The sequence below is a fragment of the Gastrolobium bilobum genome, unplaced genomic scaffold (genome assembly GCF_033153095.1).
Source record: "Gastrolobium bilobum isolate Gb01-03AN ecotype WA unplaced genomic scaffold, APGP_CSIRO_Gbil_v1 utg2926, whole genome shotgun sequence".
NCBI lineage: Eukaryota > Viridiplantae > Streptophyta > Magnoliopsida > Fabales > Fabaceae > Gastrolobium > Gastrolobium bilobum.
In genome coordinates this window covers 61,148-76,796 of record NW_026898807.1, presented here as the reverse complement: position 1 = coordinate 76,796, position 15,649 = coordinate 61,148, and the positions used below count along the sequence as shown (strand labels likewise).

The window sequence follows — 15,649 nt, the reverse complement described above, 5'->3', positions numbered from 1 at the left end:
ACATGTTAATTTTAAAAAATGTTAAATTTTGACACGTTAGGACAAGTTTTGATATTATACAATATTTTTAATTTATGTAGTGTATATTATATTTAGTATTCAATAGTTTAACAAAAAAATAAAGCTAAACTTATAATAACCTTCAATTTTGCAAAGAAACATAATATATCCCAAATGTTTATATTAAATTCAATAAAATTATAATCGTAATCTAACGACTCTAAAAGTTGGAACTCAAAATGTATTAGCATTGTTGCTGTATCCCAGCTTATGAGTTGTTTGTAATTAGTTTTTAGTCTTCCTTTACAGCTGTGAAATGGTTAGCCAGCTGTCAAGTGGTTAGTTTTTCTGTTAGACTTTTAGTTACAGGTGTCACTCATATGGTTGCTGAGTTGCTGAGTCACTCACTTCCTAGTCTGTATATAAAAGCATTACAGATGAACTCATTGTATCACTTGATCATTATCGATTCATAACATGCAAATTCAATCTCTCTCTGCTTTCTTCTCTTTCCTCCCTCACTCTCTTTCTCTCTTTCTTTGATGGTATCAGAGCTCTCTTTCTGAGGGCCTGATCCACTCACCATGTCTTCCGCAACACCATCTAGAGATTCAATGGCCGAAAACAAGACTACAATCTTGTTCAATCATCAGATTTCTGTCAAGCTAACAGAGAAGAATTTTCTTCTTTGGAGCCAGATTGTTGAGCCTGTTATCATGTCTCATCAGCTGCACCATTTCCTTGTTAATCCTAAAATTCCGCTACAGTACGAGTCAGATCTGAATCGAACTCAAGAGATAGTTAATCCAGCATATACTGACTGGATAAAGCAAGATCAAATGCTTCTCTCATGGTTACTGTCCACAATTTCAGAAGAAATTCTTAATGAAATCCTAGGAGTTCATCATGCATATGAAGCCTGGGAACAGATCCACAAGATTTTCCATGGAATGATGCGTTCCAAGCTACGTCAACTCAGATCTGAGATTAGAACTATCAAGAAAGGTAACAAGTCTGTGGTAGAGTTTCTTCGACATGTAAAAACCTTATGTGATGAACTCAAAGCTATACAGAACCCTGTACCAGTAGATGAACACACAGAAATAATTTTGGATGGCCTTCCACCTGAATTTAATGTTTTTGTCTCTTCTGTTCGTGCTCGTGAAAATCCATATGCATTAGATGACTTGAGAATTGAACTTATAGCATATGAAATGATGTTAGTGAAGCAGAATGAAGCTCTATTATCCGAATCAATGACAGTAAACCTTGCTCAAAAGGCTCCTGTTTCGAATCAGAATGAGAATTCAAACAATATGGATCCTGTAATCTCAACTACACTTGATCACCAATATGACAATGACTCCTATCCAGCTAGCAGAGGCAGAGGAAGGTTCTTTGGTAGAAACAACCGTGGTAGAAGTAGAGGAGGTCGTAGCAATCTTCAGTGTCAATTGTGCTACAAATTTGGACACAATGTTCATAACTGTTGGCATAGGTTTGATGAACATTTCACTCCTACACAACCTGAACCTAGAAGCACCTCAATATTTCAACAGAAACTCATACCAGAGGTCCTTTCACTATGTGAGACCTCCAGCCAACACTCACTCTCCTCAAGCTATGCTTACTTCAATTCCAGCACAAAATGCCTCATCACAGCAAAATGCAGCACTTCATCGTGGACTTTTACCTACTCCATCACAAGTATCTCAATTGGATTGGTATCCGGATTCAGGTGCATTACACCATGTAATAGCTGAACCTCACAATTTGCTTCAGAGCTCTCAACTGTCAGGTTCTGATCAAATCTTCATTGGCAATGGTCAAGGTCTGGATATTCAAGCAACTGGTTCCTCTCATTTCTCTTCTCCCTTTGATCCACACACAACTCTTTTTCTTCACAATTTGCTTCTTGTACCCTCTATTACCAAAAACTTAGTCAGTGTTAGCAAGTTTGCCAAAGATAACAATGTGTTTTTCGAGTTTCACCCACTCTTGTGTTATGTCAAATCACAGGAATCACATGAGGTCCTCCTTGAAGGTGCATTAGGGACTGATGGATTGTATAAGTTCAATGGTGTTCAACTTCCTCATTCTTCAAGACCAATTAGGCAGGAAAGCAATTCTGTGTCCACTATTAATTCTGTTTGTAATTCCACTTGTACTTCAAATTTGTTCTCTGATTTGAATTCTACTGTTGTACCATCTCAGTGTGATATTAGCACTGTTTCTGTATGTAACAAACCCGTAGAATCAAACTACTTGTACAACTTATGGCATTGTCGTTTAGGACATCCTCATCATGAGGCACTTAAAAATGTTCTACACTCTTGTAATGTCTCCATTCCTAATAAAGATCATTCATTTTTCTGTTCTGCTTGTTGTTTGGGAAAGGCTCACAGATTACCATCTTCTTTATCTCTCAGCATGTATAACAATCCCTTTGATCTCATATACAGTGACCTATGGGGTCCAGCCCCAGTTAAATCCACCATGGGATACACCTATTATATTTCCTTTGTTGATGCTTGTAGCAAATATACCTGGATTTTTCCTTTAAAGCAAAAGTCAGAAGCACTTCTTATTTTCAAACAGTTTAATGCCCTCATCTCAAATCAATTCCAAAAGACAATCAAAGCCATTCAAACAGATTGGGGAGGTGAATTTCGCCCCTTTACTCAACTTGTTCAGCAGTTAGGAATAATTCATAGAATTGTTTGCCCTCACACCCATCATCAAAATGGGGTGGTTGAAAGAAAGCATCGTCACACTGTTGAAACAGGTCTCACTCTTCTTGCACATGCTTCCCTACCACTAAAATTTTGGGATCATGCTTTCATATCAGCTGTCTATCTTATAAATTGTCTTCACACTGCTTCTTTAAATTTTGAAGTCCCATTTACAAAGCTGCTAAGAGTCACACCTGACTACAAGTTTCTCAAGGTGTTTGGATGCGCATGCTTTCCATTCCTTAGACCATACAATCATCATAAAATTGACTTTAAATCCAGAGAATGTGTCTTCCTTGGGTATTCACCATATCACAAAGGTTACAAGTGTCTTAATTCTGATGGGAGGTTATTCATCTCTAAGGATGTTTTGTTTAATGAAAACTGTTTTCCTTATTCTTCATGGTTTCCATCTGATACCTCTCTCTCTGACACTTCTACTTCTAACTCCTTTGTCAATAATGTCATACCTCTTGTCACTGCAATTCCATCAGTCACAGCACCACAGCCTTCCATGATTAACTTCAACACTGATTGTATACCTGCCTCTAATATCTCAAATACCTCAAATACCACACCTAACACAGATTCCAATAACTCATTCCATACTGAACCATTTATTCCTCCTCTCCCTCAGCTTCAATCATCCTCCACTCCATGTGATGTTCCTTCTTAACCTGCACCTGATCCTGTTAGACATTCCACCCGATCCTCACACCCTCCTTCCTATCTCTCAGACTATCATTGTAATCTAACCACATCTCTTGAACCAAGCTCTATTAAACAGGCCCTGACCATACCTCACTGGTTCTCAGCCATGCAAGCTGAGTATGATGCTCTTCAAGCAAATGATACTTGGACTTTGGTTCCTCTTCCACCCAACAGAAGTGCAATCGGATGTAAATGGGTTTTTCGTGTGAAGGAAAATCCAGATGGCAGCATAAATAAGTACAAGGCAAGGCTTGTTGCCAAGGGATTCCACCAACAAGCTGGGTTTGACTACAATGAAACCTTCTCACCAGTGGTTAAACCTATAACAATTCGAGTCATTCTTACAATAGTTGTATCCTATGGTTGGTCCTTAAGACAACTTGATGTTAATAATGCCTTTCTTAATGGCATTCTTGAGGAGGAGGTGTATATGCAACAACCTCCTGGATTCACTTCTAATGACAAGTCTCTTGTTTGCAGGTTAAAGAAATCCCTCTATGGCTTAAAACAGGCTCCAAGAGCTTGGTTTGACAAATTAAAAGGAGGTCTGTTGCAGCTAGGATTTTCTGGTAGCAAGTGTGATCCTTCCTTATTCATCCATCGCAGCAATGGACATTGTGTCTTCATGCTAGTTTATGTTGATGATATTATCATCACTGGCAGCAATGCTTCTCTTGTTCAGCATCTAATTACTAAGCTTAATTCTCTGTTTGCCCTTAAGGATCTTGGTGAGCTTGACTACTTCTTGGGTATTGAGGTCAAAAGAGCAACCTCTGGTGCTATCTTTCTTTCTCAGTTTAAGTATATTAAAGATCTTCTGGTTAAGGCTCACATGGCAGAAGCCAAAGGCATCTCCACTCCCATGCCATCCGGCTGTAAATTGTCACGAAATGGATCCAACTACTATCCTGACCCGTTCCATTTTCGCTCAATAGTTGGAGCACTGCAGTATGCCACCTTGACACGACCAGAGATTAGTTATGCTGTCAACAAAATGTGTCAATTCATGTCCCAACCTTTGGAAGAACATTGGACCATTGTTAAACGCATTCTCAGGTACTTAAAGGGCACCCTTGCACATGGATTGATGCTGCAACCCAGTCATCCCAGTAACCACTTCTCTATCACTGCATACTGTGATGCAGACTGGGCCTCTGATCCCGATGATCGCCGTTCCACCTCTGGAGCCTGTGTTTACTTTGGAGCCAACCTTGTCTCTTGGTGGTCAAGGAAACAATCAGTTGTGGCACGTTCTAGCACTGAGGCAGAGTATAGAAGTCTTGCACTTGCTACTGCTGAGATACTTTGGTTAAAATCCATACTTACAGAACTGCATATTCAATTTGGTTCTCCTCTCATCTACTGTGACAATCTCAGCACCGTGGCTCTCTCTCACAATCCGGTCTTGCATGCTCATACAAAGCATATGGAACTCGATATCTTCTTTGTCAGGGACAAGGTAATTGCTAAAGAACTCCAAGTTCTTCATGTGCCAGACGTGGATCAAATTGCTGATACGCTCACTAAGCCTCTTGGAGCTCCACGCTTTATCTCTCTTCGTGACAAACTCAGAGTTGTTGATTATTCGTCTTTCACTCACAGCCTCTGAGTTTGAGGGGGTGTATTAGCATTGTTGTTGTATCCCAGCTTATGAGTTGTTTGTAATTAGTTTTTAGTCTTCCTTTACAGCTGTGAAATGGTTAGCCAGCTGTCAAGTGGTTAGTTTTTCTGTTAGACTTTTAGTTACAGGTGTCACTCATATGGTTGCTGAGTTGCTGAGTCACTCACTTCCTAGTCTGTATATAAAAGCACAACTCATTGTATCACTTGATCATTATCGATTCATAACATGCAAATTCAATCTCTCTCTGCTTTCTTCTCCTTCCTCCCTCACTCTCTTTCTCTCTTTCTTTGAAAATGCAACGTATCATAACCTTTGAACTTTTTTTTTGAGTTTTTGCAACAAGTATTAGAGTGTCGGGAAGTGTCGAACACGACACGTCAGAATTTTTGAAGTGTCGGTGCTTATGGCGGACAAGAACTTATACTACTACAAAACCACTTTTCAGCTTTGGGAATTTGGTCTAAAAAGTTCCAAACTTTCTTTCATGCCCACATCTCAAATCCATCGGCGTATCCATACTAGGGCAACTCTCTGCAAAGTGCAGACATAAACTTTTTGAGGAATTTTTTTTTTTACAGGTGCGCTGAAATGAAAACAACGTCGTCAGGTAATCAAATTTTTTAAGATGATGCAGGCACCACATCAATTCATCAAAATGGGAGTGGCAGACACCACATACAACTCTTATTTTTATTATTTATTTATTTTATTTTACCTTTTTTGAAATATAAGTAATATAATTATTTATTTATTGCCAACATGCTTTTTAAAAATTTATTTAGGTCTGATAGGATTTTTTATAAATAACAGATATCTTTCATGGGAGGCAATTATGTTTGAAGGTGAGATCTCTCTCTCCCCGACTCTCTCCCTCTTTCTCTTTATTTAGTTTTAATTAGAGTTTTAATTTATAAAATTAGGGCTTTCGAACTTCTTCTTCCTCTTTTAAGAACTAGAAGGATTGGATGATTGGTGGCAGACTGCAGAGGCGGATTCGAATTTGTTAAGGATAAGTTACGCAATCAGATAAGTGATTATTTGTTTAATGCATGCATGCTAACTTATGTTGAACGTGATATATTTGATAAGATTGATGATGAAGATATAATGAAATATTTTCAAGGAAAGGAGAATCCAATAATGCTTTTGTAATCGTTTTATTGTAATAGCTTAATTGACCTTGATTACTTTTTTTTATGTTAAGTTGAAGTTTTCTTTTCTTTTCTTTTTATATTATTTTATTTTTAATGCATTTAAAACTTTCTTTAAAAAACAATTTTCGAGGACGTTGCCCCCGAATTTTCGCCACTAATTGTGCAAATATAAATAAAAATTTCTTGGGTATGCCACTACTCAGATCCAATATTCAATCACAAAGTTAAGCTCTTTTAATAGATTCCTCTCACACCCATTTGAGTTCTCCGCAAAACCCAGACACCAAATCGTTAGAGAGGCATCTGATGCCAATCCCGAGAGAGAAAGTGTAGCTCCCAGTAAATTTCAAAACAAAAAATCGTATCATTACAAAAAGCATACCAAACAATGCTAAAAGCATAGAACAATGCCTAAAATGAGCATCATCATTGCGCATACAAACCATTACATACAAGTAGAGAGATAAGAAAGTGTGACAAAAATGAGGAAATGAAATACAGAGATATGAGTTCTAGGTTTTGGGTTTTGGATTGATAGAATAATAAAGCGACCTTTCATATAGTGAGAGAGAGGGGGAGGAGGTGAGTCACGTACAGGGAAGGGCTATAGTGGGAAAAATAAAAAAATAATTTTGATTATACTATCATATGTTATTGAAGACAGTGGGTGATATTATATCACTAAGAGGTTTGAACCCATGTATAGAACAGAAGAGATAATATCAGAAATATCATACACAGTGTGATTATGAAAATTAGAACAGACTTACTTGTTGACAGTATAAAGGAACAGATAGATAATGTATACAATATGAAGAATTAAATCTGAGCCCACAGAACATGTCTCCTTAAGACAATTTGCCCCATCACTGATGCCAAAGGTTGATGGACAAGAGTCTCCCAGGATAGAGCAGATTTTGTCTGAAGAGTGGTGGTACTACCAGTTAACAGCCCAAACAAGCACAACAATTGCCAGAGAAAGTACACCGGAGGATGAACAGAAATATGCAAATCGGAAGGAAGAAAAATTCCGGCAGAGTTTTAGTGCAGAAAATTGGATAAAATTTTTGAGGGGTCATTGTCTATTTATAGATATTGACCGGTCACGATGAACCGTCGTGACTGACGGCCGCGAATGGGCACGATTGGTGACCAGTTCGGTGAACAGATGCAACCGATGACCGGTTCGCGAAAGGTAAGAATCGGTTCGGTTCAAAACGCTCAAAAAACCGGTGGGTAGAGACGTTTAGTTTTGAAAAAATTGGAGGGAAGCAACAGATAGTCATAGGACATTTTGGACAAAAAATTAAAAAAATATTTATATTTAACACACACGTCCGATCCGATCCGGGACGGACGGACGGCGGCGGCCTAAGCCCACCTAGCTCCTCTCCCTCCACAAATTGTGTAGTAACCCAAAGGCCAATTTAGGAATGTGAGGTGGGAGCTTATAAACTCTCTCACCTCCTACTAGTTGTTCATTGTGAGACTTCTTAAACCCACACACCCCTTCAATTTCCCTTTTCTCTTTTCTTCCTTAACCCACTTCTTATTCATAACCAATAGATTGTCTACACAATTATACATAAATTCCAACATCTTATCCCTCTCTTAACTCAAGCTCCCCTTCGAAATAGATATTAGGTTGTGAGTAGGATAAGAGAAACTAATAGGATAAGTCTATCATATCGTATTGTTTAACCAAATAATGGATAAGGGCATGATAAGATAGTCTATTATATTCTCTCCCTCTTATCAAATGCACCATCTTCAAAAATTTCAATTTTACCTGAACCTTACTTCAACCTCTTCACCACATTATCACCATTGTCATCACATATTCTTTTTAGTAATTATATATATAAAAGTGCTTATTAATTTAATTATCCAAATATTTTTTTTATTTAAAAGTATTTTTTATGTATTTCTTCCAAACATAAAATAGTTTCAACTTTTAAAAAAAGTCATTCTAAAAAAAGTAAGGCAGAAAAAGTCGTTTTTTTTTAAAGTTTATCCAAACGAGCCTTATATTATATTATCCAATACTTATATTATATGATGTTATTCATTTTTTTACAAATTAAACCAACCCTTGCTTGTGGTATACATCGAACTAAGAATCCAACTCTAAGTTAGTGGAAAAATGACAATTAGTATTTTAGAAACCTTGTAGTGTACTCCTTCATTTGTTTACCCAATAAGTGGTCGTGTCAAATACTGGTTTGTATTAATCTACTGAGAATTTGTGCCTAACGTACGATGACCGTTGCCATTGTTGGTTCTTTCATTGCTGATGTAACTCTCAAACGTTTCTAGGAAGAAAAGAACAATGAAAGTCGTATTTAGAAGAATTTATGTGCCTTCCACTTTGTAATTTATGATAAATTTGTCTTAGAAATATGGCATAAATAGTGGACTACATCATCCTTAACTGTCACCAAACTTGTAGCAGTTTTTTTCAATTTCTTTTGTCGGTTTCGAAGCTACTAGTTCAGAAACAGGCCATATTCCATTAAGATTGCACCATGCTTTCAGCAATGATTTGATGTCAATGGGATTTTCTTTCCTCGTTTTTTTTTTCCTTTTTTTGGTTACATTCTTTCCTCGTTTTTTCTTTTCTTTTTTTGGTTACATTCTTTCCTCGTTTTTTCTGCTATCTTTCTGGCCCCCATGTGTAATATGGTAATTATAATGATAATTTAACAATTAGTCAATTATTATGTTTTTATTCCTTAATTGGGTATCTAATGAGTAATCATATGTAGAAAGGAAAGGAATGAGATGTAATGAAATATAATAAAATTATCATGTTATGACTTGAGTATTTTATAATAGAACTGAATTGTATGGACTAAGGAGTTTATAGATATATCTTATAAGGGTGAAGTATGTTTATGTAGGGGTGCTTTCATAGTGGTAATGATAGAGACCAAAGACCTAGTAAAGCAGGTATACTGCAAAGTGGGAGTGTGTGAGAGTAACTAAGATGACTTCACATTTACATTGAGTAACAGCTTCTGAAGAGAGTAGATGAGAATATGCGCCTTCAATGTGTGTGGGAAATATTTAGATAGAGTGATCCCTCTGTGAAGCGTGTGAAAGAAGATGTGGAGAGCTGTCACCTAACCAGCCTAGCCTATGACCCATTGCTATGTAAAGGGGCAGCAGTGCAAGGGAAAAAAAAGGGATCCTATGCTGATGAGGATAAGAGAGAGGACAATTACAAGTAGTATAAAATATATAAAATAAAAATAAAAATTAATATACTAGACTAGCCTGAGAGGCTCTAAGGCTGAGCTTGGAGACTGAGGCATTTTTATTAAATGAGCTTTTATACAAATTCAAACATGATTCCAACAACTAATTTTAGACATGTAAGCTTATGCCTTCACGAGCCGAGTCAAAGGCCCCCGGTTCGTTTATCACCTCTACTGTCCATAATCTCTTCATATGGCAAATGGATAAGCTCGACCTCACTAGTTATGATTCTAAATATTGAATCGAAGAAACAACTAAAAAAGAGAGAAGCAAGCACTACAAATTGGATCTGAATCCTCTTATGTTAAAAAAAAAAGGATGATATGATCGTATGAGAAATCATAACCATACAAAGAGTGAAAAAATATTGAAATAGGTAGTTACAAAATCATAACTGTTGATTCAACTTTGTATAGTTGTGATCTTCTCACATGACCATGTCATTTTTTTCACATAAGAGGATCAATTTTCCTACAAATTAATTAAGCACAATATTGGAACAGATCGAATAGGAATAAAAAAAATTCATTAAACAAATTAAAAGAAAAATAAATAAAGGGGCAGGATCTTCTTACATCATTGTAAGAATAATAAATTTTATACTCAATCTTAACCATTGATTTTTGTAAATTTGACGGATGTAATTTATTGAATTAATTAATAAAAATAATTCATCAATTACAGTCGTTTGATTGACAGAAATTTACAACTAAAATTAAGTGTGAGACTTATTATTCTTATACCAATATAAGTTGATCCTCTCCCATAAATAAATTATCCAAATATTTTGTTCAACACACACATGCTAATAAAGTATTCGGTTCTAGATTACCAAAAAAAAAAAAAGTATTCGGTTCTATGTGTACTTTTTATGGTAATATTTGCAGATTATTCTATCTTCACGAGACAAGTCTTGACTTACGATATTTTCTTGAATGTTGGTCTTACCAACATTCTAAACACACAAATAAAATATTCAAATACAAAACGATTATTACGGTCGTACATGACATATCATCGTATATTTTCTTCTAATTTTTAGAAGAACGTTCAAATTCTGTATTTCGGAAACTTTCTTATGAAAATTCAAATTCTGTATGACAGTTTCCCTTACTTTTCACTATGAATCATTTTTAATCAATAAGGAGATGTATACATATATGATTGGATAGGGAAAAAAAAGTGGTTTTATATGGGAGAGGTTATAAAAAGTTAATTTTTGAAACATAAAAGTATAAAAAGTTTGTTTGCTTTCAGCAATTTCCATATTGCAGAGACTAAACACATATATTTTTAAAAAATGTATTTTCGTATGAAACATGTTATATTTACAACTTCTTTTTTCTTATAACTTTTTACAATTATTTTTATGGTTATTGGATAAAAATCAAATCAACAGTTCATATTTAATATTATTTTATAATCCTTGATTTGATTTTGTTCCAATAATCATATGATTGTAAGAGAAAAAAATTGTAAATATAACTCCTCTTTTTCCATATATATTTTTGGTTGAGATCCGTGGAAGTGAGAATTTTAATTTAGCAAAAAATACAAAAAGTAAATAAAAAATTAAGGGAATAAAGTAATTAACTATTATGATAGCAATTTGTTTTTAAAAAAATAATCATGTGACTATAGCAGTCCAAGTCAATAACAGGCCTAAGAGAGAGAGAAAGAGACCCAAATATCTTCAGGAGGACGGGAACTAAAAGCCCAGTGGACAATGCCAGGACTCAGGAGCAAACCAGTTGGGCTAGGATACACTGACCTTTGTACCACTGTTAGAAGATAAATTTACTTAAATGTCACGTCAAAAAACAATTTTATCAAACTGTCACGAAGGCAAGTTCGCCCAGAGCAGTAACAAATTTGGTATGCTGATGTGTCAGCTTCCTGTGGTGTCCGAGTTCGCTTCTGACACAGGCGACCTTGGTTGAAATTAATGCTTCACTTGTCAGGCCACGTGGCTTGCATCCAGTAGAGGTCGCCTGTGTCAGAAGCGAACTCTGACACCACCAGGAAGCTGACACATCTGCATACCAAGTTCGCACTGCTCTGGGCGAACTTGCCCTCGTGAAAGTTTGGTAAAAAAAAATTTTGACGTGGCATTAGGTAAATTTGTCTTGGAACAGTGGCACAACGGTCACTGTTCCATAGTTTAAAGGGTTCAGGATAATAGATTACGATATTTTAAATAACAGAACTAGCTTACTTTGATTTAAGTTATATTGATCGTAATATTATCTAGTCAGTAGTTGTTAGGATTCTATTATCTCATCTTGTTGTCACCAACTAGTATTAGGATTGTTATGATTCTTTATTTATTCAGAAGAAAACTGATCGAATAAACAAGTTTGTTTGATCTCCAGATTCTCATATATATCATTCTTCTTTCTGCTGCTCACTGTTTTTCTTCTCTAAATTTTTCCCATAATCATCTCCCTTCAGTGATCTTTAACTAACTTTTATTTTTTTGATCATAACTTAACGATAAGAAAAAAAAAAACTATTAACATGCATGTTACTTGCAAATTTCTCCCATTGTCATCTCCCTTCAGTGACTCTTAACTAACTTTTATTCTTTGATCACACAACTTAACGATAAGAAGAAAAAAAACTATTAACATGTGTCTCTTTAAAAAGAAGATAATGTAGCAAATGCATGTTACTTGCAAATTTAAAAAGTATTACATTGAATGAGTAGTAGCAGCATTCCGATAGGCATTTCCAATAATAATTAGACCGTTAAAAAGAGCAGTTATAGAAATCTTGTTAATTGAGTTAATTTTAATTTTAATTTTTTTTCCTACTTCCAATAAAAACCTTTATTGGATGAATATGGAAATGAACACCTATGCTGTTGCTATAGAAATGTTAAGCATGAAATAAAGATAAAGCTTTGACTTGTGTATAAAGTATATATAGCACATGTATCAAGCGTAAAATTCGAATATAAAGTTAATTTAGATTATTTTTTTAAATTGTGATAAGACTGCTACCATATAGTGTTATGAATTATGAAATATACAAACGTTATTTTGATATGATTTATCTTTTTTTTAGTATTTTACTAAAGCATTGTACTCAACTACTCATACAAAAAAAATAATTTTTAAAGTAATTTATCTAATTTGCATTAATTACTAATATTTAACAATAACTACGTAAATTTTAAAATATTTTAAAGAGAAAAGTATTTTTTCATTAATCGAAGATAAAGTCATCTCCAATAAACTTAAAACGACGTCGTTTTAAAGTTATAAGATTAAAAAATATAATGATAAAGACTAATATAACCTTGTAATATATTAAAATTACAAAAATACCTTGATTTCTGCTTCAAAACGACATCGTTTTGAGCTCTAACTTATTTCAATTGATCGGAAAAATCATTTATCTTATTTTAAAATACACATCTTACAATTGGTTATGGAAGACGGATATGTATTTCTTTATTGAAGTTATTTGATATTTCGCTCAATTGATTACATCCTCTGAAGAATTAAGTTCATAAATTCAAAACCAAAACAAAATTAAATTCACCGCCTGATCAGGGCCAATAAGGGGAGGAAGAAAAAAACAAAAGCAAGCACCCTTTGATTTTATATATTAAAATCCTCCGCTCACACTTGCTAGTCGGGGGATCGAGTGGTTAAATATATTAAAATCCTCCAAATATAAACACTGAAAACCATCTAAAAAAAGAGAAAATAACAAACAGTAAACATTAAAATAAGATGTGAAAAATTGTCTAAACACACGGTTACTACTAACTAGCAAATTAACCTAGCTAAAATTCAAATTTCAGGGTCTGCAGACTGTTTCTCATCAGTGGAAGCCACGAATTTCTTCCAGTAAGGGTGATTCTCCCACACAACTGTCATCTCTTCAATTGGAACACCCTTTGTCTCTGGTAGAAACTTGTATATGAAAGCGGTCATCATAGCAACAAAAAAAGCAAAGAAGATGAACAACCCGAATTTCATGTGGCAGAGCATGGAGGTGAAAATTTGAGCAATGACAAAGGTGAAGATCATGTTGGTAGAGACAGTGACACTCTGAGCAGCAGATCGCACTTCGAGTGGGAAAATCTCACTGGGTATCAGCCACCCTAGAGGACCCCAAGACCATGCAAATGCTGCCACGTACACGCAGATACATATCACAACAAGTATAGCATACCACTTGGGCAACTCACCTGGATTTCCATCCACTCCAAATTTAGATGCAATTGCCACAGCTGTCACAATCTGTGCAAAACAAATATACATTAGTAAAAACATTTAAATTTAAAGTATAATTTTCTTTTTCATATAAAAAAAGTTAATTAATTAATGTACCTGACATATAAACATTTGAATACCGCCTTCTAAGAAAAGAGTACGTCTACCGAACTTATCAACAGTAGCAATAGAAACAAAGGTGGCGAGTGCGTTAGTTGCTCCGGTAATCATGGCAGACATAAGGGAAGCAGTGGCACCAAAACCAATAGTTTTAAACAAAACGGGAGCATAAAATGTTATGACATTATTGCCAGTGAGTTGTTGGAAGAAGGGAATGGCTAAGGCCATCGTGAGCTGAGGCCTATAGCGCCTCTTCAACAATGTGGCCCAAGGATTTTTCACAGCTCTTGAGGCTTCACTAGCTGCAACCAAATCTTCAAACTCCTCATCAACGTCACGAGTGCCACGAATCTTAATCAATTCTTCCTTGGCCTGTTCATCAAGACCACGCTCAATCAATGAACTTGGCGTGTCAGGAAGGAAGATTGCACCTATAATGATCATTATCGCAGGGACTGCGGCAAAACCCAAGCTGTAGCGCCAGCCTTGCCCATTCCTCATTTGTGAAAAAAGAAAGTTGAGAACATTGGCCACAAAGATGCCTATAGTTATTGCCAACTGGAACATCATGTTAAGAGCTCCTCTGTACTTGTAGGGAGCAACCTCGGACACATAGATTGGCACAGACTGTAAACATAAATAATGACATGCACAAAAAATGTTTTATATAACATAAATTGAGACCTAAATCTTAAAAAAAAAAAAAATATAATAATAATTATATATTATATATTATTACCTGATTGGCACATCCAATTCCGAAACCAAGTAACATGCGGCCAACGATAAGCATCGAAACGTTTTGAGCGAAGCCATTCAAGGCAGCACCAGCAAGAAAAAGAACACCACCAGAAATCATGGTAAGACGCCTTCCAAATACTCGAGTTATGGTGGATGCACCAATTGATGCCACAAGAGCAGCCAGATAGAGAGAGGAAGTAAACAATGTTAATATTTGGCTATTGAATGTGCAGTACTGGTTATCAGAGGGCTTTAAGTTATGCTCTTTTGCATACACCTCTGGGAAGAATTCCATCAGAAAAGGATCCATAGATGTAACTCCACCTGCACATATATAATCATGCCATTAGTAAACAAAATATCATATTTTTCTTAGAATTCATCAGATCATATCTGAGAGTACCACTTTCAAGTACTGAAAAACAAGATATTAAAAATGTTACCTGATATACCGAGATCGTACCCGAATATGAGGCCTCCAAAGGCCGCAATCACACATGTGACTAGAACTCTGAAAGTTAATTTACCGGGATAAGCTTTACCCTTTGAAGAGCCATTCCCAATGAAACCCCCTGCCATTGTGCTGATACAGATGAGTCACAAAAAGAAAGAAAAAAATGACGATGAGTTTGAAGACTTGCTGGGATATTAATAGATAAAGTGAAGATCCGGATAGAAAGGATATTTAGTGTTATCTTTCATCCCAATGCTATTCGTTAGTTATTATGATGTGCCTATCTTTCTGTTGCACCGGATTTGAAGGATTATTTGGATAAGAATTTTTACACAGGATTTGAAGGATTATTTGGATAAGAATTTTTACACCGGATTTCAAAGGAGAGCCACGTTATGCTTAGGTAGCGACTCAATATCGATTGCATGGAGTTGTTTATAGTAAGTTGTTTATAATCGGTTTTGACAAAAACTAAATCGAATCGGTTTTAAGCGATTTGGAACTCAATCAATTTTTTTTCTTAAACAAACTTTTATTTATCCAAATCAGTTTGAAACTAATTCCAAAACCGGTTTATAGTTCAAAATCGGTTTTTATTTAAAATCAATCAAAATTGATTTTGAACCGGT

At 35.5% G+C, this 15,649-nt stretch overlaps 1 protein-coding gene across 1 annotated transcript; it reads right to left on the bottom strand.

Annotated features, from left to right (window-relative positions):
* Positions 1–13,279: 13,279 nt before the first annotated feature.
* Positions 13,280–15,145, bottom strand: LOC133284272 (sugar transport protein 1-like). The gene is made up of 4 exons (XM_061481268.1): positions 15,010–15,145; positions 14,565–14,890; positions 13,823–14,452; positions 13,280–13,732 (listed from the first exon to the last, which is right to left on the bottom strand). The coding sequence occupies exons 1-4, from the start codon at positions 15,143–15,145 to the stop codon at positions 13,280–13,282; spliced, it is 1,545 nt and encodes a 514-aa protein (XP_061337252.1).
* Between the last annotated feature and the right edge of the window lie 504 nt (positions 15,146–15,649).

What these genes read in the sequence shown, in the direction of transcription:
- LOC133284272 (XM_061481268.1), bottom strand. Translation starts at nt 15,145, where the DNA reads ATGGCAGGGGGTTTCATTGGGAATGGCTCTTCAAAGGGTAAAGCTTAT. An exon ending in GAATTGGATGTGCCAATCAG is followed by an intron (nt 14,453 to 14,564) that starts GTAATAATATAT and finishes TTATGTTTACAG; the next exon opens with TCTGTGCCAATCTATGTGTC. An exon ending in TTCAAATGTTTATATGTCAG is followed by an intron (nt 13,733 to 13,822) that starts GTACATTAATTA and finishes TGTTTTGCACAG; the next exon opens with ATTGTGACAGCTGTGGCAAT.